Source organism: Perna viridis, chromosome 14 (genome assembly GCF_037379345.1).
Source record: "Perna viridis isolate PV_CMFRI_1.1 ecotype Kerala chromosome 14, ASM3737934v1, whole genome shotgun sequence".
NCBI lineage: Eukaryota > Metazoa > Mollusca > Bivalvia > Mytilida > Mytilidae > Perna > Perna viridis.
In genome coordinates this window covers 22,491,120-22,516,307 of record NC_142458.1, presented here as the reverse complement: position 1 = coordinate 22,516,307, position 25,188 = coordinate 22,491,120, and the positions used below count along the sequence as shown (strand labels likewise).

General features: G+C 31.7%; 1 protein-coding gene across 1 annotated transcript; it reads right to left on the bottom strand.

Annotated features, from left to right (window-relative positions):
- Nucleotides 1-252: 252 nt before the first annotated feature.
- Nucleotides 253-25,148, bottom strand: LOC148598658 (tetratricopeptide repeat protein 39C-like). The gene is made up of 14 exons (XM_088562224.1): nt 25,000-25,148; nt 22,790-22,838; nt 21,766-21,903; nt 19,852-20,407; nt 19,344-19,441; nt 13,945-14,038; nt 12,193-12,247; nt 11,349-11,401; nt 10,738-10,847; nt 9,952-10,075; nt 8,809-8,906; nt 7,527-7,631; nt 6,094-6,132; nt 253-5,002 (listed from the first exon to the last, which is right to left on the bottom strand). Exons 1-14 carry the CDS (start codon nt 25,146-25,148, stop codon nt 4,910-4,912), a joined length of 1,761 nt encoding a protein of 586 aa, XP_088418350.1. The 3' UTR covers nt 253-4,909.
- Between the last annotated feature and the right edge of the window lie 40 nt (nt 25,149-25,188).

Below are 25,188 nucleotides of genomic sequence, written 5' to 3'. Positions count from 1 at the left end.
GAAATTTTTTAGGGGATAGAATTTCAGGAGGGGCGATATACACCCTCACACCTTTTCTTGGATCCACACCTGGACATGGTACAAATTTCCCCATGCTGTAGCATCATACCAAATTGAAATCATTACATGAATCGTTCCCAAGTGTTTGATGACAAAAATTAATGGGACTGAGGTACATACTGTTTTATAATGAAAGTACTGAATCTTTATGTCCCAGTGGCTAAAGGCAGGGGTATAAAATTTACAATAATATATTTTCTCTACATTTTATTGTCAAACATCAAGTTGTGAAAAATACAAATAAATATTCTACAGATGAAAGTGACGTATTAAAGACATCAACACAACAATACATGAGTTCAGAAAAAAAAAACCAACTAAATTTGGTTATAAACGGCAAAATACCAACTGGTTGTTTTGGCAACAATAAAAGCTTGTGTAAACAAACATTAGCATTATTTAGGAGGGTTTGTTACTCTATATTACAAAACTACTATATTAGAATGGGGAAAAATTAGGACTTAATTGAAAATCAACTCAGTATGGAATCTGAAAAAAATAAATCCTACTAACAACTGAACACTTTGTAAAAGACTTTCAGGCATAAAAGATGGGTTAGTTCCCCTTCCATACAAGGGCTAGTAAAATGTGTTAAAACAAAATGAACACTTATTTGGAAGAGTTCCATAGAAAATCTGTGGGATCCTATATACATGTAACCCAATCTTATTTGCAAACATCCAGACAGTCAAAACAAACCTTAACATGTTAGTAACATGGAATACAGAACAATACATACATTGCTACATGGATATAAATTAATAAATACTGATCAACCATTTGATTGGAAGGGGTCTAGAAGTAAAACTTCAGAATGAACTTGGTGATGTCCCCACTATCCTTGCCCAGAAAACATACAAGAAACCCCATCTGTGATTTAATGTACCGGGTCTAATGGAATAACAAAATAGAAGGTGCACAATGGCATTGAGTAATAAAAAGATGTGAACATGTAATGTAGAATCATAAGATCCATTCATTGGTTTCAGAGTACTTGTGGATTAGAAGATGGTCCCCCCTTGATCGACCAACTATATTTTGCATCAGTAAATCCCCATTAATTATTCAGATGGAAAAACAAAATAGGAGGTACTCAAAATGCACAATGGCATCATGTACATTGTAATAAAGAATCTGAAAGTTTCGTCAAAATCCATTCAGTGGTTTCAGAAGAGTTGCCCATTAGAACTGGGGACGGATGAACAGACGAACACCGTGATCATTGTACAAGCAAGGGGTATAAAAAGCAATTCATGGGGAAAATTGTCTACCTGAAAAAAAGTCATAGATAAAGTCAGAAACAAACTTACAAAAAATAATATTCAGGGTAAAAAAATCGACTTTACATAAGTACCCCCTTAAAAATCAAATGGTTGCTTCCATATATAGACATCAATTTGGCACAGATTATTGGATATACTCATTTGACAAAGTTCATCAACTTACAGTTACCATTGAAGTATGTTCTTACATGGCAAGAATCATTTCAATTATAAACCTAATGTTTATTTATTTATTTACTTTTCCACAATGCTAGTTAAATTTCAGGTCCAATAACTCCTGTTAATTTTTTCAAATCAAAGTGGGGGTATGATGTCATAGGCATCTTAATATATTCAGGAAAGGTGGTCTGGGCCCTTGGGGAAAATCTGACAATTTTGTATAACTAAGTACAAAGTGTATTTCTTTTAAAGGCCAGTATCTATTTTGTTTTTAATTTGAAAATTACACCACAACAAGCAAACATGAAGTGTATAAAACCAGCTAATTTGATTGATTCACTTGAATCAGTTTGACCAATCATCTCACAGTTTAATATGGAAGAACTATTTTCTTTGAGGGTAACCGGCCCTAAAAGACTTTCATGAATTAATGTAAATTACCAGCAAATTTCTATTGAGGACTTAAATTCTATAAATATCAACAAATTGGAAACTAACAAAATATGGTCAAAACATGAAAAACTGATTCAGATTAAAATGCAAATTGAGCTTAATCTGTATTTTTATGATACAAACGGACAGACACATAGATGAAACAAAACTGTTCAAAGGGTATCCATAATACCTGGCCAACTTGTTTGGCATAGTATAAAATGCAATGTGATGTCATTACTTACAACTAAATTAGATAAAGCTTTTTTTGTAAAATTGACCAAAGAATCTTACCCATACTGATATTGAGAAGAAATTACCTAAACGAAACCAATATTGTAAATTCAAAAATTATCGCATGCCTTCATAATTGCATTTTTTTCTCTCCAAATCTGACCAAAGTATCATTAGAAGATTAAATTTTACAGTCAGACACATTTTCCTCAATTATAAGAAAATTGCAATTATTTCCAAAATTTACAGTAATTTTAAAATTGAAACATGAGCAGTTATGGAGATCTACATGTATCTGACAAAACTGTTTGCAATCAGAACAATGTTGAGTGAAAGTCTAATACAGAGCAGAAAATGAAGGCATTTTCACATTAAAATTCTTGACAAACCACAACATTTCAAAACTATGACATTAATATACATGTTACATAAAAACACCAAGAGTAACTTGATTAGACACTGATACTTAGAAATGATTTTTCTGCAAGAGGGAAAAAAAACATTTTCTTGTGTTGGTTTGAAAAAGAATGGAAATGATTCATGAAAACAACAATGGAATGTAGTAGACATCGTTTACTTAACAGATCAGTCTTGACTTCATTTATAACTTAAAAATCATACCATGATTTCCATTACAAAGGACGTTTAAAAAATGTATTTGGCAAATAAATAAATATCATAAAAATTTTCAGTCTACAAAGTCACAAAAATATTTATACACACAAACCTACATACAAAATAAATATCAATTTGAAACATAACCACTATAATTTGCCACCTGTCCCCTGTCGTTGGTAAAATTTGAAGAATGAAAAACCCATCTAAGTCCCATAACTCCTGCTATGTTTGTCCAATCACACAAGTAGTATGGTATGGGTGCAAGACAGATTGGCCCTCAGTTAACCAGGACCATACATTTTGAAAAAAGAGACAACTCAGAAAGTCAAAAAAGACAATATAGAACATCAAAAATGACAACTAGTATCATAAAAAACTTGTGATTTTAATTGAAAAACCGTAATTCTTTATGATCTTTCATTAATTTTAAAAATAATTAGCAATGCTTAAAAACAAAAAGAGTTTTAAATTAGATAATTAATCATTTGACAATTACTTTTTTATTTTTAAGAATGGGCCAAGTTTTCTTTTTTTAAAATTCATGAAGTACATGCATCAAGTTTCATTCTTTAGTATCTTGATTATTATTGTGACCCAAATTGTCCTTTTAGATGAGCCTAGTAACTTGTTTAGAAAGCCCGAGTTGTCCTGGGCCGATTTGCCCGCAGGCCCATATATCCCCTATTCCATGATATGGTGTTAATCAAATCACTTCGTTAAATTTCAAGGAAATCTGATATCAAGTCTAAAAAGATTTTCATCTACTAACTATCCATGACAAATGGACAGCAGACGACAATTAAATCAATAATTTTGGTTTACAAAAGAAGCATAATCAGTCTAATTGGAATGTGCTTTACTGATTTAAAAAAATTAACTTCATAATCTGTATTTGTGATAGGAGGTTGCCATGGTTATAAATGCTAATTGAAAACTACCGGTATATGTGGAAAAAATCCCATTAAAAAACAAGAAATTAGGCCATAAAAGTTTTGTTTCCATTTTTTATTGAAATATGGAAATAGCAAAATTCTAACTACTACTAACAAAAATACTGACAATATTAAAAAAATCCTTATTGCATCATTACTATATATAGATCTTCAAAAAAAAAAATCGTCTATCACAAAATATAGATCACAGTCTAAAAATATAAACTACAAAATGAGGTTCTACTTTCACTTTCCTTAGCCTCTTATCAAAATTCATAATAACAAATATCAATATACAAAACATGCTGTAAATCTGAAAGCTCAGATAAATGAGTTCATACATGTACCTGAGTTCAATACATGTATTTTTTTAAAATCCTTTTGTACAAAAACAAATATATTTTCTTTTGTAAATATCAGTTTTTAAAATAAATTATTGATGTTTTTTAAACCATAGACAACCTAAATGGTGAAGTAAAATTACATTTAAAGTGAATATTCAGAAATGTTTTCACAAATTGGCTTTGAATGTCTTTTAAATAGGAGACTGCTGTACCATCAAAAAACTTCTATCTCCTAATGAAATTTGTAATTTACAAAAAAACAAGCGTTACATATGTATCATCCAATTTAATTCAACAAATTTTAATTGTCATGGCTACCTATCTAAAAAAATAAAACATTAATGGAACATTAATTGATACCCCACCACATAATAGTGAAAAAGGGGGATGGCAAAATGTTTAAAATGGTTTACCTTGAAAACACTTTAACAGCATTTTGGATTATGCTGAAAATTTAATATAACCTATATTTCATGGCACAAAACAACTGTGCAAAGTATCAAAATAATTCGAAGATCTGTTCTCAAGTTATCACGGAAAACCACCAAAGGGAGGGACAATTCTGAGGGTTACACATTATACCTTGCCACTTCATGTAGGGGGATAAAGGAGAAAAATTAGAACTAAAATATGTACCTCCATATAAATGACAATATATATTGTTTCTCAGAAAAACCTAATTATACACAATTTAAAGTTAACCTCAAGGTGTAGTATGGTGAAATCTATTAACAACAAACAGACAGATAAATTAAACTAATCTCAGTATGACTTTGGTAATTGGCCATATCTGGAATACACTATAGAGTAATCATCTATGATTGATTTGAGCAATCAGGTTTGACCTTTAACCTACTGGTCCTTTGGCTTTTAGCTGTTTAAGGGCATTATTGACTCGGACTGTCAGTCTGTTCTCAAAATCATAATCTTTGTATGTATCCTGTGAATATCATAATAAATTAAAGGTTAAATGTATACTGTCTGTGAAAAAGTGTTGTATTAAAATAAAGATGCAGGAAAAATGCCAATGAAACTTTAAAAGACTTAAGCCAAAAAAATAAAGGTCTTGTTTCCTGCTATCAGCAAGAAGAAAATAGAGTAGGTAGGTAAGGATATTATTTAATTTTTCTAAAACATTTTATGTTAGTGGGGAAACAATCTAGACTTTAATAGTGCTTGAGCCAAAATGGCCATAAGATGTTTAGGATAGGCACAAAAAACTACGGTAAGTAAGGTATCAGGAAACAGACATTATTTTTTTTCCCTTATTATCAAATTTCAATTTACAGGTATGGCTAAAGCAAAATGTTCCTAAATCTAGATTTCAGGATGTTTTTGGCAAATAATTTGTCAGTAATTTAATTACAAAAGTAACACACTTTCTAATAGAATCAAAATTTTGTCTATCATCTCATAGACTTTATATTATATGACTGTGACATCCAAAAAAATTTTTTTTATGATTTACTTGTTAAATTTTAGTCCTAAAATTCAATTATAAGGAACAACTTCTATTTTTTCTGTCAATTTGAAATAACTTTGATGCCCTTGAATCATACTTGAAAATAGCATTATGCAGGCTATTAAGTGTGCACCATGGGACTGATACAGTTTCTTTATAGACAGAAAATAATATAACACTTCGTATGATAAATATATACAATTATATGATTAAAATTTACACCATCCAGTCTAGGAAGTATATTCTTCACTGAATACCAAATGTCAAGAAAATATTGCTTTACAGCAATAATACACCCCTTTTTTTTAAATATAAAATATGTTCACTTAACATCTTTTTTTTTTGTTTGATGAATAGTAAGCCTTGTACATTGAAAAACCTATAGGTGTGTAAAGTATGTAAATATCTTCATACCCATTCTCATCAAATTTGTAATTAATAGCTATTTCTTTTATTGTAATAGAGATATGTATTTTTTGAATTTTTTAAAACTTTTACTGAAAATCTTTTGGAGATGTAACCAATGAAGAACTGTTCATATTATTGTTCTTCCCCACAAAAATAACTACCTTAATTTTCTGTAAGAGATCCTTAGCCTTGCCTCTAGTCTGCAAAATAAGCAGAAAAAATGTCACAAAATACAAACATCAATTTTTTTTGTTTAACTCGTCATTTTAAGAAACTACACAGTCTACCTGATACTCATTTCTATTCATTTAAACAACGCTGTCACAAAGTCTATGCTGGAGCATTTAAACTTTTGACCTTTACCAGGCTTATGGCCACATAGGTAATAAATTATATCAATGAGTGTAGATTGTTTCTATCCTTTCCTCAGAGTCCGAGTGATATTTAGAATGCTTTAAATTTCATCCAATGTTCTAAGGGAGTACCAGTATTAACTTTTCGATGTACTTACACAAACCAATAATAAATGCATGGAAAAATTATCTCTTACATTCTTTTTAAATACCACTACAAAGATATTTTATTTATAAAAATGGTTTCAATAAATATACATTAATAAAATGATGAAATTTTAATATAGGTACACAGGTTATTTAAAAAATATATTTCGAAGCCTCATATCAATTAAGATTTTACAGAATTTTAAAGAATTAGTTTCTTTCAAGTGCTGGAAACTGTAAGAATCAGGCAAGATTGAAAAATAACAAATCATGCTCAGAAAAATAACAAATCATGCTCAGAAAATAACAAATCATGCTCAGAAAAAAATAACAAATCATGCTTAGAAAAAACATGAATCTGACAATGTAGGCACACATTTTATGGTCTATTTAGGACCATTTAACACTTTCTTCATCTAAAAATTGTCAGAGGATGCAGAACAGTGAGTTCAAATTCAAGTTGAATGATGGGGGAAAGTGAGTTATCATAATTGCAATGAATTTCATGTAATTTATACCTCGAATTACTATTAAACACTTAAAAAGGAAACTAATGCCATTTCAGCATTTAAGTAGGACTCCAGCTAAAAATCATGCAAAATGTGATTCATGGGTAAAAAGCCTACATATTTTTATTTTTGATATTTTGTTTGAAATGTCATATTAAACAGAAATTAGCATGTGGTTTTTCATATAACCTGTGCTCTTAGGAGATAAAAATCATATAGAATGCACTGTAGATTTCAAAATTAAGGGAGACAACTCTGTAAATGGCACTCAAATACAATAGAATCTATTGTATTTTCAATGTTGATTATCTCCTAAGAGCAGGCAGACATGAATGAATAAATACACATTTCACAATATAGACCCATAAACAACTTAATTACAAAAATATAAAATATGTAGCCTTTTCTGGGGTGTATCACATTTTTCAGATTTTGCATGATTCTTACAAAGACTGCTACTTAAAAAAGAAACTAATGCAATTTCAGCATTTAAGATAAAATTTTGAATAAAGACTTGTGAGGTTTTTTATCTTCACTATGATGATTCTTATAGAGAATAGCATTTTAAAAATGGCATACTCTTACCTTTTCAGATTTCATATGTATAGAAGCCATTTCATACAAAGTAAAAGCAGCTACATGACTGTCCTCTTTCATTCCTTGGTGTCTTGCTAGAGCCTCTTCTAAGCACTGAAAAGAGGGAGAGAATAAGTTGTCATCAATTCTTACTTAAAATTTTTTTAAATTCATAGTTTGTTGTAAATGTGTCCATAGGATATGTAAGTCTCATCATTTGACTTCAAGTTTTCATGAGTCCTAATCTACCATTCAAATGCATGGAAACTTTGTCATTTACAGAGCGTTGAGTTCAGTTTCATAAGTAAAACGTCTTTCTGTGAAAAATACTGATGAAAAAATGACAAATTATATTTCTACATGATAAAAGTGTTAATAAAAGCAATAAATAGAAGATTTCTCATTGTAATGCAGTGTTTGGAGATCTAAGAGGTAAACAATAAAATGGAAATCTAGGATTTTACAGAAATTGAGGTTTCCTCGGGAAAAATCCATATAGAATTAACTTTCCCACAGTCAATGACTGCTTTCCTAACAAAACAAATCCTTACAACATATGAAGTTTTCAACTGGCCACGGGAAAGTGTAATGAAGTACCTAACTTTCCCTGACCCAAATTTCGCTTGCCCCGGCTAATGGGAAATAGGAATCCAAGAACACTACAAATCACCTTCAGATTTCAGTACATTCTACATTGCAATTTCCAGTAATGAGAATGAAACAAGACTTACAAAGGGAAAGAACTTGTTGTAAGGTGGTCTTGTTTATTGTGGTGTTTATTATGTAAATAGTGAAACCTGCCTAAATCAAAACATGAAAACCCTGTCTAAGCCAAACCCTGAGAACCCTGTCTAAACCAAACCCTGAAAACTTTCTAGTTTAAATGTATTTTTGACCTTTTGAACCATAAACCTGTCTAAACCAAACCAATTTTGATGTCAAAAAGGAATTCAGTTTACACATCTTTCACTATAATTTCCAGGAAAAAAGGACATCTTTGTCTTTTTTAAGATTGCCCCATTACCTATTACCATATAGCTGAAACTTTTTGCAGAGTTCTAATTTTTGCTACATTCACAAGGTTTAGGGAATCATGAAAATAAAAGCTTGCCAAATTTAAGTCTGATATTTCACTGAATAATTCTTAAACTTTTAAATCTGAAGAGAAAAAAAATAAAGACAGCAAAAATTTAATACCCCTTATCACAGAGCAAATGGTGAAATTTGGCATCCACAAAAATGACTCTATACTGTATAATAAAACTTGAGGAAACGTCATCTTGTAACTTACCTGTAGTGAGTATTCTTCATTCCCAAGCTCCTTATAAATAGCTCCTTCCAGTAAACATTTAAGATGGAAAACTTTATTGTCTGTCTGCATGTCACAAACTGAAAATAATGTGTTTCTAAATCTAAATCATTTACTTAAGTGCATTAAAATATCTGATAGGAAATTTACATAGGGAGGGTAATTGTACAATAGTTACTTGTATAGATGGCATAACAATGGTAAATTGATGCCAAGTTTAGAGTGATATTTTCTGAATAATTGATAATGCCTTGAGCAGCAGGCGAAATCATCTTTAAAGGCCAGTCAATTTATTGATATTGCCTTCTACACAAGCAAATATTTTGTACATTTCGCTACAAAATCTGAAGCAAGTATCATAATATTGTTATGCCTTCCTGTCGTTTTAACACAAAATAATGAATATCTGATATTCATACAGAAAACAAGGTAGGATTAATGCTGGTTAAAACTAGAATAAAAAAAAAACTGACTGCAAACCTGACTAAAAAACAAAAGTACATCATGATCTCCAAATACCACATGCTTTCAATGCAGGGATTATAACAAAAGCTATGTCATCAGCTTAATGAGACATCTACAGTACATCAGGTCTTTTTTCATAGGATGTTTAATTTTGCATATTTTTCATGGTAAAAAAATCATGATTATAAAGTCATTGTGTATAAACTTATCAAAGTATTGCCACCATTCTCCTCTTTATTTTGACAAAAATGTAGCGCTATTAAGTACTTTTCTGTCTAAGAATCGGGCAATATGTATGTAGGGTGTGGCATATGAAGGGAAAAAACATAGAAATTTTATTGCATTAAGCAGTATTTGTACTTGAAAACCTCCAGAAATAACCATCAAAGTGGTTGTAAAGGTTGCCTCATTAAGATATTGATAGGTCAAATTAAGTTGAAATACATTATGGAAATAGCAGAAAAATTTTCCTGCACAATTATAAGAAGTAAAAAATATCTAAGTTGTGAATGCTTTTGGATAAGTTTAAATAGCTTTTCAATTGTTTTATAGATGTATTGAATATATTTGAGGCAAAAAAGACCAAATTGAGAAATTTGATATGCCAACCACTGCCTAATTCTTACACAGAATGGTACTTAAATAATATGAAAAACAAACCATCAAGAAAAGGTTTTAATTCTGCTTCTGTACATGTAGGAAGAGCATGCCATAAAAAGATGAGTTCTAAAGTCAGCAGTCTACAATACTCCTGTGTTGGTGGATTTTTCTTCATTTTCTCTGCCTACAATATTCAAATAGTTTTCCTGAAAACATATTAATTTTCAATTTTGCGAATATAAACAACTTTGTTACATGAATGTTCTTGTGGTGATTAATTTTCACAGATCTGAAAAAGTAGTTGATGTTTAACAGCGTAAAAAAATCAATTTGTTATTTTTTCCCGCTTTCTGTACGCTATAAAAGTCTATAAGTGTACTATAACCTATGTGCCTTTCACTTTGATTGTCAGTCCTTTTTTCAGCAAAACCTTTCAACCAAATCCTACTCTATTAATGATGGGGGCAACTTTATAACAGAGTATGTTTAATTATGGTGCCTATTGCATTAACCTTCCAGGAGTTAAGTTCCTCCAAATCCTAATAAGTTTTGAAATGTACATAGACAAATTTTCTTCATGCAAAATTCATGCAGAAAACTTCATACGAGTTTTACGTGAGAGCTCAATTCAGGTATCTGAATGTGAATTTGTACATAAGGTCAGAAAATTTCATGCGAAGAAAATTTTCCCATGTAGGAATAGCCATGACCATCAAACCTAATATTTTTTAGATATTATTTATTTCATTTGTTGCAATAACCTCTTTCAATAGTTATGTCTCATTTTCGCTCAATAAAGTTATAAATTTGCAATAATATCTGTGTGCTCCTTCATTTCTATCTTACCCTTCTGGCTACAAAAGCCTCTATTTGGTTGTTTTTCTTTTTCAGCAGTCCTGGCACATCTTTAAGTATTTCTTTGGCACCTTTAACATCCCCCATAGCACCAAGGGAAACTATAAATAAAAGTAACAAATTTTGTATATTAGACCAAATAAAAAAAAAAATTCTTTGATCTTAGACTCTCCTTCATATCAATTGAGGGTTCCTAAATGCTAATATTAATTGCCTAATCAAAAAATAAAAACAAAGAAAACCCCTTGTCATTTTTTATTCACAACTAATAAGTTAAGGAAAATTCCTCTGTCCTTCCTTTATTGTCTGAGAGCCAAAACCATAATTTTCGAATGGCCTTATTAACCATCTCCCACAAACACTATACATGTAAGTTTGCATAATTTTCATCTTTATGGACAAAATTTCACAAGAGCTATTATGCATACTACCTGTATGTATATACATGGATTTTCTATTTGACACATTTTATATGAACCTGTAACGAATACACATTAGCTTCACTGAAAGGCATAGGATCAAACAACTCAATGGGCAACCAATTCTGGCAGTCAACTTTGGTATGTTTCTAACATAAAACGTTTCTTGCTTCTGAGACTTACCTCCCATAAGATATGTGTAATAACATTTGGACCATTTCGTTTCATCTTTCAGTCTACAATGTATAAAAGAGGATTCATAAAATACCATCATACATACATCTGTACATCATACACATGCTCATCACAAAATTTCCTCCTAACTGATTGATTAAGATTTAACATGGCTGATATTTTATGCATGATTGATCAACAGACCCTACTTTGTACTAGTCCGTCATGCTGAGCCAGATCTTTATTATGCTAACTTACAGAAGCAACAGCACATACAATATTCTGAGTACAAGCCAACCAGTCGTCACTCTGTCTTCTTAAAAACAGTTTGCTTAGTGGAGATGGATGGAGAGACAGACGGACAAACAAAATCATTGCAATAGAGGGTATAATTAAATTAAAAGACTGTGAAAGTACTATTGTTCATGGAGTACTGATTTTCATGGTTTTAGTGGGAAGGCCAAACCACAAAATTTGGTTCCCAACGAAAAGAAAACTTCCGTAGATGTGTAAAATGGAAACCTCAAAACCATGAATTCAAGAATCCACAAACTTGTGTTTCTTCCCTTACCCATGAAAATCGGTATCCACCACTTAAAGTACTTTCACAGTACTTTAATCTTAATTTTTTCACACCTGCAACTAAATTTTTTTAAAGTGTGCATTTGTTTTCCTTAGTAGTCATTTGAAGTCATATCCATTTTTGATAGCCAGTTTCAAAGTTGTGTCCAAAAAATACCTGTGACAAACAGACATACAGACCCAGACACAGATACAGACCATTAGTTCCTTTGTTGTTTTGTAGCATTAAGTACAGTACAATATTACCAATTTTACCTGAAGGTTATCATACCTTGTGAAAGCACCGAGACTGTCTCTCCAATTCAGCTTCATTAGGTTACACCAGCCTGTAAAAAAGAATTGATTATTAAAGTGCAAATTGAATTCACATAATATTATTACAGGTGTACATATTCTAAATCTTCAGCCAGCCAAATAGGCTGATACACTGTAAATACCATGACCATGAAGAGTTATATCAACTAATAATCAAGTTAATGTTAGTTACTCTCGGCATATTTATACTGACAGTATTAACATAATGCATTCAAATCAAACTTTTACATGAAATGTATACATAGTGTCACTTGTATTTGTCAAAATTTATATCTGTATTATTCATGTTGTTCCTTTGACATCATTAGAAGAATACTCTAGGGTCATTTGGAGTAAAATACAACATGTTTTACTCAGTTTCCTATTGAATAAAAGAACAGTGTTCCAATGTCCCCCACGTAAAAAAAAGTGGAAAACATTAAATTTACAGAAATTTTCTAAGTCCAAGGGCCGTAACTTCTGTAAAAAACATTCAACCATAACTATAGTCAAACTTAATCAATAACTCTTCATAAGGCCACATAAAAGCATTACAACAAAAGTGCAGAAAACACATACGAACAGATGTATGGACAGACAGATGCCCAGCATTTCCATGTCCCCTCACAATGCGTCGTGGGGGAAAAAAGCAACATAGTTATAAGTAACTTTTAAATAAAGTAACTAAATTTAACACACGTATAATGATAAATTGTTTCCCAAAAACTCTGACTTATGACTACCTGTAATGATCTTGAACTTTATAATTCTCTACAAATCTTAAATAAAGCTTTCTATTCAGACTCACAACCATTAGTATCTTATTTCATTGCGATGAAAACCTGTGCATCAAAGATACAAATTAGCAGTGACCTGAGGTCCTGTGCATCAGGGAATCAAATTAGCAGTAGTATGAGGTCCTGAGCCATAAACTTCACAACCAGGACCTTGGCATTTTTTCTACATTAGTCCAGGACTAGCTAGTTAGAAGCCCTGGTGCTTTACAGAGAATCTATGAAGACAGGCACCGTTTTTATTAGTGCAAAAATTGACTTTACAGAGAGTAATTCTACAAAATTTTAGGATAACCTGTGCAAGAAAGGGATGTAGTAATAAGAATTGAACTTAAGAATTTGGAACTAGTAATCAGATACAACAATTATACCCTCACAAAGAAGAAAAATTACCATGACCTTTGCTTCATGGTTATTAATAAAGGAATGACAAAAGGAACTGACACAGAGATCACTATGCACTCTTGCCAAGTGGGAATATAAAAGTGTAAATGTGCACTACTTTTCCATTGTTTTCTAGTAACACTTTTCACGATCTGCTGGGTCCAACAAACATGTGAATGTAAATTTCACAATCTGAGGTCTTAATGCCACAAACAAATTAAACATGACTTTTTAATGTTGAGGTATTTTTGTGGATATCTTGTAACTGCAAATGTAGTAAAAATTACTCCTACATTGAAATTTCTAGATTTACAGTTGAACATTCTACATACACTATCTAAACCAAACCACTTTTGGAGTGTATAATTTGTCTGGTTTAGACAAGTGTTCTGTTTAAATAGGTTCAAAATACAATTTAAGTTTTGTATAGCAACTTCAACAAGTGTCTGGTGTAGACAGATTTTCGGTTTATTCAGGGTCTGGTTTCGACAGGTTTCACTGCATTAGAACACATATACTATAAATATAATTAACAATATTTATTCCAATACCTATTTCATACAAGTTCATTAGTTCTAATTCTTTCTGTCCTTTTCCAGCCTCTAATGCTCTTCTATACAGCTCAAGTGATTCATCTGTCTTTTTCTGTGTTCAACAAATATAAAACACTCATATTATACATTTTGTATCATAATCAAAATACCCCATAACTGGAAATTTACCATCTGGGGCTAAAAATAGTCACTTCAGTTTTTGTATAATTCATTTTTTTCACAGTCTTCAGAGAAAAAAACCTTCAATAACACAGAAACAATAAGGTTTAGAAATTCTGGGTTTTACTATATTAAAAAATCATTAAATTATTTTTTTGTTATGTTTGATGGTCATAATTGTTTAAAGAAACCTTTTAAAAATATCATAATAAAGAAAAAACAATAAGCATATAGTAAGTAAATAACTGCACTAAAGCACATCATAAACTGGCCTTCTTTTTTTAGGGGTGTTAAAAGTCACTAAAGCACATCATAAACTGACCCTCTTTTTTAGAGGTGTTCAAAGTCACTAAAGCACATCATAAACTGACCCTTTTTTAGGGGTGTTCAAAGTCACTAAAGCACATCATAAACTGGCCTTCTTTTTTAGGGGTGTTCAAAGTCCCTAAAGCACATCATAAACTGACCCCCTTTTTTAGAGGTGTTCAAAGTCACTAAAGCACATCATAAACTGACCCCCTTTTTTTAGGGGTGTTCAAAGTCATTAAAGCACATCATAAACTGACCCTCTTTTTTTTGGGGTGTTCAAAGTCACTTAAGCACATCATAAACTGACCCTCTTTTTTTAGGGGTGTTTAAAGTCACTTAAGCACATCATAAATTGACCCTCTTTTTTAGGGGTGTTTAAAGTCACTAAAACACATCATAAACTGACCCTCTTTTTTTAGGGGTGTTTAAAGTCACTAAAGCACTTCATAAACTGGCCCTCTTTTTTTAGGGGTGTTCAAAGTCCCTAAAGCACATCATAAACTGACCCCCTTTTTTAGAGGTGTTCAAAGTCACTAAAGCACATCATAAACTGACCCCCTTTTTTTAGGGGTGTTCAAAGTCATTAAAGCACATCATAAACTGACCCTCTTTTTTTCGGGGTGTTCAAAGTCACTAAAGCACATCATAAACTGACCCTCTTTTTTTAGGGGTGTTTAAAGTCACTTAAGCACATCATAAATTGACTCTCTTTTTTAGGGGTGTTTAAAGTCACTAAAACACATCATAAACTGACCCTCTTTTTTTAGGGGTGTTCAAAGTCATTAAAGCACATCATAAACTGACCCTCTTTTTTTCGGGGTGTTCAAAGTCACTAAAGCACATCATAAACTGACCCTCTTTTTTTAGGGGTGTTTAAAGTCACTTAAGCACATCATAAATTGACTCTCTTTTTTAGGGGTGTTTAAAGTCACTAAAACACATCATAAACTGACCCTCTTTTTTTAGGGGTGTTTAAAGTCACTAAAACACATCATAAACTGACCCTCTTTTTTTAGGGGTGTTTAAAGTCACTAAAGCACTTCATAAACTGGCCCTCTTTTTTTAGGGGTGTTTAAAGTCACTAAAGCACATCATAAACTGGCCCTCTTTTTTAGGGGTGTTTAAAGTCACTAAAGCACATCATAAACTGACCCTCTTTTTTAGAGATGCTTAAAGTCAACAATGAAACATAAGAAAAATAATGAAATCCAATGGGTTACTTTATTTTATAAGGTAACTAGAAAACTGTCTCTCCAATTCTAAGGCATATTTTGGTATTTCTAGAAAAGCAAAGGACGCTTACCCTACTGGTGCACTTGGTTCATGCTCCCAGTTTTTAGTGGAATCAGAGTTGCTCATTTGCTTTTGTTACTTAGTATGTATGATTTTAGTTACTTTATGTTCTTTGTTGTGTATGTCTGTTTTCTATGTCTGGTCTTTGTCCCTGGATTACATTCTTTTGATTACCACTATATCCTTGGTTCATTTGGTTGCTCTTTAACCCTACATGAAAATTTCCCACAGATTTGATGGGAAAAATTGATTCTTCTTCAGTAATGAGTGATTCAAATTATATGTCCACTCTTAATGGTAACATCAAGATTTTAACAAACTTAGTCAAGCTCACATGATGAAAATCTCCATTTTACCATTTGAGTGAAGAAATGATTTAAAATACTTGTTACTAAAGGGGACTTTTTACATATATCCCTCAAGGAGTTTGTAGCTATCAAAAACAGTTGTGACAAACAGTGGTATGCCATAATTAATGTTGAAAGACAAATTCATAAAAAAGTGTTATTCAAATAAAAAGCTAAAGATATAATAAACTATTTCCACTAATCAGTAATAGTTATCAAAAATAAAACATATATCCAAACAATAATTCTATTTCTAATGAATTTTAGGAAGGCATTTAGGAACTGGAAAACTGGATAGGATGTTGGTATCAGTTCTTTAGGATTTGAGGTTCAACAATATAAGCTCATGGTGTCTTAAATTACTGGATTATTACAAGTGGAACACAGGAAAATATTGCTAACATGAACTTCGCATGAAGTTAATGTGATTTTCACATGAAATTAAATTCATGTAGAAGTTTACTTTAAATTTATATGAAGGCTGGATCTACATGAATTTCACTATTACTGTCACAAATTTTTACGAAGGCTGGAATCACATGAATTTCACGATTACTGTCACAAATTTAGATGAAAATCTTGTGAAAAATCATGCGAAAATCGAGTGAGAATCAAGTGAGATCATTTTGCTTGTGCAACTTCGGAGAGTTTGCAAAAGAGCCCTGTCAAGGGAGGCTACTATTTTATTCTTAAGGAAAGGTAAAAAAAAACTAAAGACTTAATATTGTTATAATATGAAATTTTAATAATGAAAATAATATAAACCCCCTTAGTACATGTATCTACTTATGTATATATCATTTGTCAAATTGAAATTAATGCATGTACTTCTAATTGTGTCTAGAATGCTGCTAGAAAGGTACCCATAAAACAAAACTCTTTTCATGGTAATATACGGTAAGGGGATTTGTATAATGATATAACCACCACCAAATGCAAAGAATAAACTTACAGAGCAATGCATACCTTAACTTCATGATTATGTTAAAAATAATGATATATGTATTATATTAAATGCTTTTCTATCAAACAATTAAATCTCATTAAGTAAAATACTTTTACGATGCAGGATGATGTATTTTTTTAGGACAACTTGTAACAATATCATGGCTATTGGCAAGGAAAGAATATTTTTAAGAAAGAGACATACAACTGTATATGTACTTAATACCAATGTACATGTACTTTATACACAGTTTTCTGTCACCTTGCAAAATCATACAGAAGACTGTATTTTTAATGAGTAAATATATAGTGTATGAAATGATGTAAACAAAATCTTTAATAATTTTAAGTCCCCGTGGTTTTGTGATGTCGTATTTTATTTTTTCTTGTCTCTATTCTTTGACTAAACTCAGTTAAAATCCCGACTTAAAAACAATATACATCGTTGTTTTTCCAAAAAAGATGGTATACCTAGATACAAATATATAGTTCTTGGTAGAGATTCCTCATACTTTGTAAGAAATAATTCCAAATCATCTTCCAAATATACAGAGGAAGATGTTTACAAAATGCTGGAATTTTTAATCGACAAAATATTTGTCCTGTGTGGTGGATGTGTTTTTCAACAAACGGTCGGCATTCCAATGGGAACAAATTGTGCTCCTTTACTTGCTGACCTATTCCTTCAGTCTTATGAGGCTGACTTTATAGCTGATCTGATCAGAAAGAAAGAATATTGTTTGGCTAGATCCTTCAATCTCAGTTTCCGCTATATAGATGACGTATTATCTTTAAACAATCCTAATTTCGGGGATTTGATACATCGCATCTACCCAAAAGAACTTGAGATAAAGGATACTACAGACACTGTGAAGTCAGCCTCAAATCTTTACCTGCACTTAGAAATCGAAGGTAAAGGAAAACTATTGACCAAACTTTACGACAAACGTGATGACTTTTCATTCAGAATTGTCAACTTTCTTTCATCTGTGGCAACATCCCTTCGGCTCCTGCGTTTGGAGTGTTCATATCACATCTCATACGTTATGCCAGAGCTTGCCAAAACTACGCAGAATTTTTGTATTGCGCTAGAACTCTAACAAATAGGCTTCTGGAACAGGGTTATGTTGCTACAAGATTGAAGTCATCACTACAGAAGTTTTTTGGTCGTCATCATGAACTCGTGGATCGTTATGGTGTATCCATCAGCACCATGAAAACTGATTTATTCAACGGGTCATAGTTTTCCTTTCCTCGTTTGTCTACCCCGGACTTGACTTTTTATGGGCAACTCAGCCGGTGTTTCTAGAAAAGCAGAGGACGCTTACCCTACCGGTGCACCTGGTCCATGCTCCTAGTTTTTAGTGGAGTCCAAGTTGCTCATTTACTTTTGTTACTTTGTATGTATGATTTTAGTTACTTTATGTTCTTTGTTGTGTATGTCTGTTTTCCATGTCTGGTCTTTGTCCCTGGAATACATTCTTTTGATTACCACTATAACCTTGGTTCCCTTGATTACTCTTTAAAAGAATTTTTGTTAACCTTTTTGTTAAAAGCATCTATCAAGTTCAATGTAATTGGCAAGGAAATGTTCTATAGAAAGGAAATGGAAATTTTTTTTTTTAATTTAACAAGAACAAATTTTGGTGACCCAAGTTTGTTTTTGAAATATGAAAGAATGTCAGATAATTGCTCTTTATAAAAGTTTTTTTCAATAGTTTGTAAAATAGTGAAAAATTATAGCAGAATTGATACAAAATGTTGTGAAAAAATCACAGGTCTGCACTAAGGCTCTATTATCATGAAATCAATTTAGATGACCTATTTTTGAATAATAAAATTACAGTATGTTTATTCAATGTTATCTTTGAGAAAAAAAAATAGGAAACATAAAGACGAAACATATTACATATAATCTACCTTAAAAAAAACCTCAACACCAAAAAAAAAATCATACTAGTAATTGTTAATCATTTACATGTATGTGTTAATTTGTGCTTAAAATAAATTCTCTGAAGTACATGTAATTGATATAACTGTTGGTGTAGAAATATTTTATAAAAATTCTCACTCTTATATATTCATTTCATTCTAGATGGCAGTTACCATGCATAAGATATTCTTACAGTTGCTTATACATGCCATTCTGTAGAATTATCTTTTAGCTTATAACAATGTTCAGTAATAAAAATTCAGCAAAAGTATGTCAACAACATGAAGAAATACCATGAAATAGTCTAAATATAAGTTATTACAAAAAAAAAATCCTTTTCAAAAATAGATTAGCACATTGGTAAGAAATCTTTTTTTTTTTTCCTTTTTTCTTATGTACAATATACATACCCGAAGTCTTTGAATTCTGCCTCTAAAGAAGAGAAATAATGCTGAATTTTCAAATTCTGATTCCTTCTCAGTAATGATAGCCTCTGCTTCCTGAGTTCCTGCAATAACACAATAAAAGTCATACTAAGTATATTTTGGTTTCACAAGTTACATGGAGGAATAGTTCATTTGAAGCAAACCAAGAAGCGGTTCCTGTAAGATACTTAAAGATAAATTACAATATAGGTAAAAATATATGCTTGCTTTCTGAATTTATTATCATGTTTTACATGTACTTAAAAGCTAAATAAAATTATTCTTTTTTCAGCGAAGATTAAAGTCATGATAAAACTGAGGCATTTCACAATTAAAGAAAACGATAAATATTCAAAGAAAAAAACGTTACCATCATCCTGGTCAAATAACTTCCAAAAATTCACCATTGATTAAAAGAAATGAAACAACAGAAATTCACATATCAATAAAATATTCCAAAGATACTTTCACAATACAAAAACAATGTTCATACCAGCATCATAATCATTGGCCCCATCTAAAGCAAAGAATGGTCTAAGTACAGTGTGGTACCATAGAAGTCCGAGGGTGGCTAACGGTGCTTTCATATCTCGACTGTGACTAGTACAGTTTAAAGCCTCAAGTCCAATTTCTCTATCACCATCAAATCCTAAAAATTCTATCAATTTCAAAATCTTAGGTGGAACCATTGATATACACAACTGAAATGTTCCATAACCAAAATTCACAGCAGCTAAAAGACGAGACAAGACATCTTCTGTGAGTTCATTATCATTACTGTCGATTGGTCCATCTGAAACAGCCCCTGAATTAGAACTAGATATACTGGATTGTGATTTACTCTGTTTCAGTTTACTGCTTGCCATCAACTGGTTCATTTCTTTATGAAGTTTTTCATAGATTTTGTAGGCTTTACGTAAATACCATCCCCCTTTAATATAACTTGGAATGTCCTGATTAGTGAAGACTAAAATCCCCTGATATAAAATGGAATCTGCTACTATAACCTGTCGTTGTATACGATCTTCAATACTAATTGTCTGTTCTCCCTAAAATAAAATAATCCTCTTGATCATTACAGGTGATACCACAATTAAAACTTTGCCTGTAATAAACCAAAAAGAGAGGTTAAGCAAGCAAGCATATGTAAGTACCATACTTGTGACCTAACAATTCCTGGCAAATTATGTATATGATGTTATTTTACAAGTTGGTGTAAATATGTAGGAATTTAGATACACTTTAGTAAGAACTTATGAAATTAATTTCATCATCCATAAACATTCATCAATGATGGCCAAATATTTATCTTCTTTTAACTATAATCTGCACTCAGTGTTTTTGTATTTCCATTTCTGTTTCAAAACACATTTGGTAAAAATGTCTTGATTTGGAAAGAAACAGGTGCACTGCAGACACATGTGAAAAGGAAATTGTTTAATCAGAAAAATTCTTTACATGTACATGTATTCAATTTGTGTGGTTTTATTAGATTAATGTCCATGGATATTTTACACATTCACATATGTTTGATCGACACAAATTACATTACCATGATATGTATAGAGACTGCCAACCAGACCCTGAAGTGCATTTACACATCTGTTTTTCTTAACTTCTCTATTATCTAAAAATGACCCTTGTACATCAGAGGAAAAATGTAGTTTTTAACCAAGATGTTACTTATTATTTGTCCTTTTATCTTGATATTTCAGTATATTTTTGCTGATATTACAATTTCAATTGAGGGAGACTTCAGTAAATAAAAACAAGATGATCCTGTCTATTTATTTGAAATGGCTAACACAGGAGTTGAAACAACCACCCTCCCATGGGCTTGTGGCAAGCGAATTTCATGATGAGCAAGTCTGAGGCTGAGTCATCTAATTTTGATTTTTTTTTCTGTTCAAAAGACATGTATCATAAGAGCAAGGGTTTTTCAAAGATTTTAGGTATTCTCAATTTTAGTCATTTATCAAACTAAGTCCTGGTTTTACAAATGTAGAGAATGAAATCTATTTTCTTCTAAATTGTACTCACTTTGATCAAGAGAGACAACACTTATATCACAGCATATCTCTATCATGCAACAACTTTTTCTTCATTAAACCAATCAGACCAGTTTTCATGGCTTATGATTGGATGAGAAACTTTAATATTAAGAGATTCTAATACACTGTTAATAATGAGCAACTTATGTTATTTTGCATACTATTTCTTATAATAAAGTATCTTTCCTATCAAAATAATATGATTCTAATAATGATATATTTGTACAAGGCTGTACAACACCTCTTACTTATATTTGTATACATGTATGTATGTGTGTATTGAATCATGAATGTTTTTTATTGCCCTGTGGACCCTAATTAGCATAATAAAATATTTTGAACTTTGTAAGAATTACCCCTTTTTTCTTTTTTGACTTAAACTTTCTTTTAAGAGATCTGAACACCCCTGATTCTGTATCACACAGCTTCTCTGTCTCCTCTAACTTCTTCAAAGCTTCTCCTAACTTCTCCTCTTCAAAGGAGATAAGTGCTGTCTGAAAAGGGAGAACAAGACATCATGGTTAATGAATTTGGGAAAAAGGTCCAAGAGACAAGAATCCAAATAAGAAATGCCTGTCAGCATTGAATAAAATGCTAAAATATAACACCAAGCTAAGATTGCAACACTCATTAACTGGGGTGGACACTTTGAGATAATTTTTTTTTAATTATTTAATCTATTTGATACCCATTCATTTAGAATCAAAATCAGTTTTTTATATTTAAAGAACCATTTTACTATTACCCTAAAATGTGTCCAACTACCAGTATAATCATCCATACAGTCTCAAAATTAGGTTGGCAGTAAAACTGATTTTCAATTAATGGTAGGGTGCTGTGATCTTGGTAGATGCCCACATATTTGTAACAGGCACCATTAGTGTAGTACGAATACATTTTCTTTTCGTTTCTTTATTTAGAAAGTTCAGTAAAGCATAGGGTAAGTTTGTACATATATGGATGTCAATATTGCCTTATATATCTTTTCTCATAGATATGTGGATTGATTGGTTGTGTTCAAATGTCCTATGGCAGATACATTCATGTATTACAGGACCAGAATAGTTGATCTACTGAATTGAACCTGCTTTTTACTAGTGTGACAAGCATCAAGCTCAGTGGGGCTTTCATTATGCTACCTCACAGATGCATTAGTCAGCAGATAGGCAAGTCAACCCAGTCAGACAAACCATTCTGAACCAGTGGCAGCCACTTGTCACTCTACTCTTTTTATGCTGGGTGCTTGGTGTAGAATTATTGACTGCCAACTTCAAAGCCTCGGCCAGGGATTTAACCATAACTTCCCATACTCTTGATAGGTCAGAATCAAATTAAAATGATTTTAAGTACTGTATAATAAGTTATATCAAATAAACAAACCATAAAGTAGACGAAACTGTGTCCTGCATGCATTAAAGCACTGTCATTCCTGAAAAATGTAGAAATATTTTAATTAGAGGACTAAGTAGAATATACGACTCTGAAAACAAGGCTGGAATATTTTGGCAGGGATCAGATTTCTCCCGTTATATCTGGAATTCATTGAAAATTTTGTGGATTATGCATGTTTTTTTTTTTTTTTTAAATTGAGATTGAATGTAAAACAGCCTGTATTAGTAAACTGCATGTAATTATGGGTAAAGAAAACAGTGATCGAATTTAAAATCACTGTTTGGTTACCCATAATTACATGCAGTTTACTAATAAAGGCTGTTTTACATTCAAATTCAATTTTCAAAAACCATGCAAAATCTAAAAAAATTTCAATTAATTCCAGATATAATGGGAGAAATCTGATAGTAAAACACAAAACCTATTGTTGCTACAAATGTCTCTTCTTCTGAACAATTCTTTAAAAGCCTGTGCTGCCTATTGAAAAATATTCATTTGAATGCATGTAATAGTATATATTTATGCAGTGTTCTCCCTAAAATTTACAGATAGCATTCCGGTAACCCCTGAATTTCAATATAGCATCTTGTATCTAAAAATTATAGCATCACATTTGTATTGGACCCCATATTATGGGAAGTCCTTTTTGGATAGCATCCTGGTAAAAAATATAGCATCAAGGCAATGTGATGCTATATGGCCCTGGGGAGATCAATATTTACTGGTATGTTTGAAAAATAAGGATTCATCCATCTTGGCATATTATGGCATATAGGTTTGGCATTCCTGAATGGCTAATAGTTAATATGAAGTTACCCTAGTAATCAATCAAATTAAAAGTGTGAAGTCACACCAAAAAGAAGAATATTTACATGTACTATGCATGCTACAAAACGGAGCTACAAAAATATACATTGGAGAGTTCAAAACTGGAAAATGAAAATTATGGATCTGTTATTATGGTCCAAAAAATCCATGCAACTGCCAGATGGTGGGAAAGGGGTTACCTCATAGCCCATGATAGGTGTTAATCTTTTGAAAATTCATCAGCAAGAAATCTCCCTTCCAAAATTTTCTCGAAACAGGACGTTTGCAGTGTTTTTTTTCTGCTGTACTTGTTTTAAAAAAAAATTAAAGTTATTTATTTTAAGCTGAAATTTAAAATAAGTTGGTTGGAAATTCCACAAAAGCTGCTAAATCTCCCACTTTGACATAGACACAAGAGTGGAAATATGTTGAATTTTGCAGGAAATATGGGTGGGGAAGGTTCCCTCCCAAAGTGACAGACTTTTAAAACAATTATGAATGCCTGCATGAGAATTTACTCCAGATCTGAAAAAAATAGAAGAATAGTGTTGGATACAGAATCCCTATCAAAGAAGTTAATTGAACTTGACCATTCAAGATTGTATTCTATTGCACAATTTTTTAATCATTGTAATAATTGCAATAAATTTTTCTACCCTGGTAGATCCATGATCAATCGGAACTCCTCAGCCTTTCTAGTTTCACCGAAAAGAAAAACCTCGGAGGCACTAAGCGGAAGAATCTGTCCAGAATTTTGACCGATCCAATTCTAAAATTAGTTTTACTGGTTGAAATTTTTACCATTACTTTTTATCCTAGCTCCTCGTTTCAGTCCAAAAATCTTGACTGAGTTATAGTTCTATATTTCTAGTTATATCTAACAAAATTTTTTAGTGCCACCTCGTGGATAGAACTACTTTGAGTCATGTATGACTACAAATCCGGCAAATTTTTTATTTATAAATTCTCCTATCTGCATCTGAGGTTATTTTTTCGTGTTGCGGAAATGACAGAGTAGCTCCGATTGATCTATGATTGATAAATAAAACTAACACTTGATCAGTGGATGGGAAGGAAATTTTAACAAGGGGCCATGTTCAGTTTTTTGTAAAAGACTCTCATAATTTTCAGGGGCTATTTGTTAAAAATTATATAGATTTCTTTAATATGAAGGGCCATTCTCTGTCAGAAGGAGAAAATGGTCCATGGCTCGAGCTTTCTTCCTTATTTCCCAGAACACTATCACATTTGAATCTTATCTGGCTCATTATGTAAAACAAAAATATTTCTACAGTCAAGTAATCATATTCCAAATCTACGTTGCGCTCATCAATTATTCATTATCTAGGTGTCGAAGAGCAAATTCATTTTCATGTCAAAAAGGGGCGTACTTGTATTTGTCAAACAGAGCCTGGGCCTCTTCAAATCCATTATTGAGCAACATCTTGATGCCCGAGAGAGCTAATTCTGAGTCATCCTGGCCTTGAATGCTGTCTGATTCCATACTGTCACTCATATCGGACATTTCTTTCCCCGCCATCCTGTCTTGTCGGTGTTTTGTATGGATTATTTACACATCC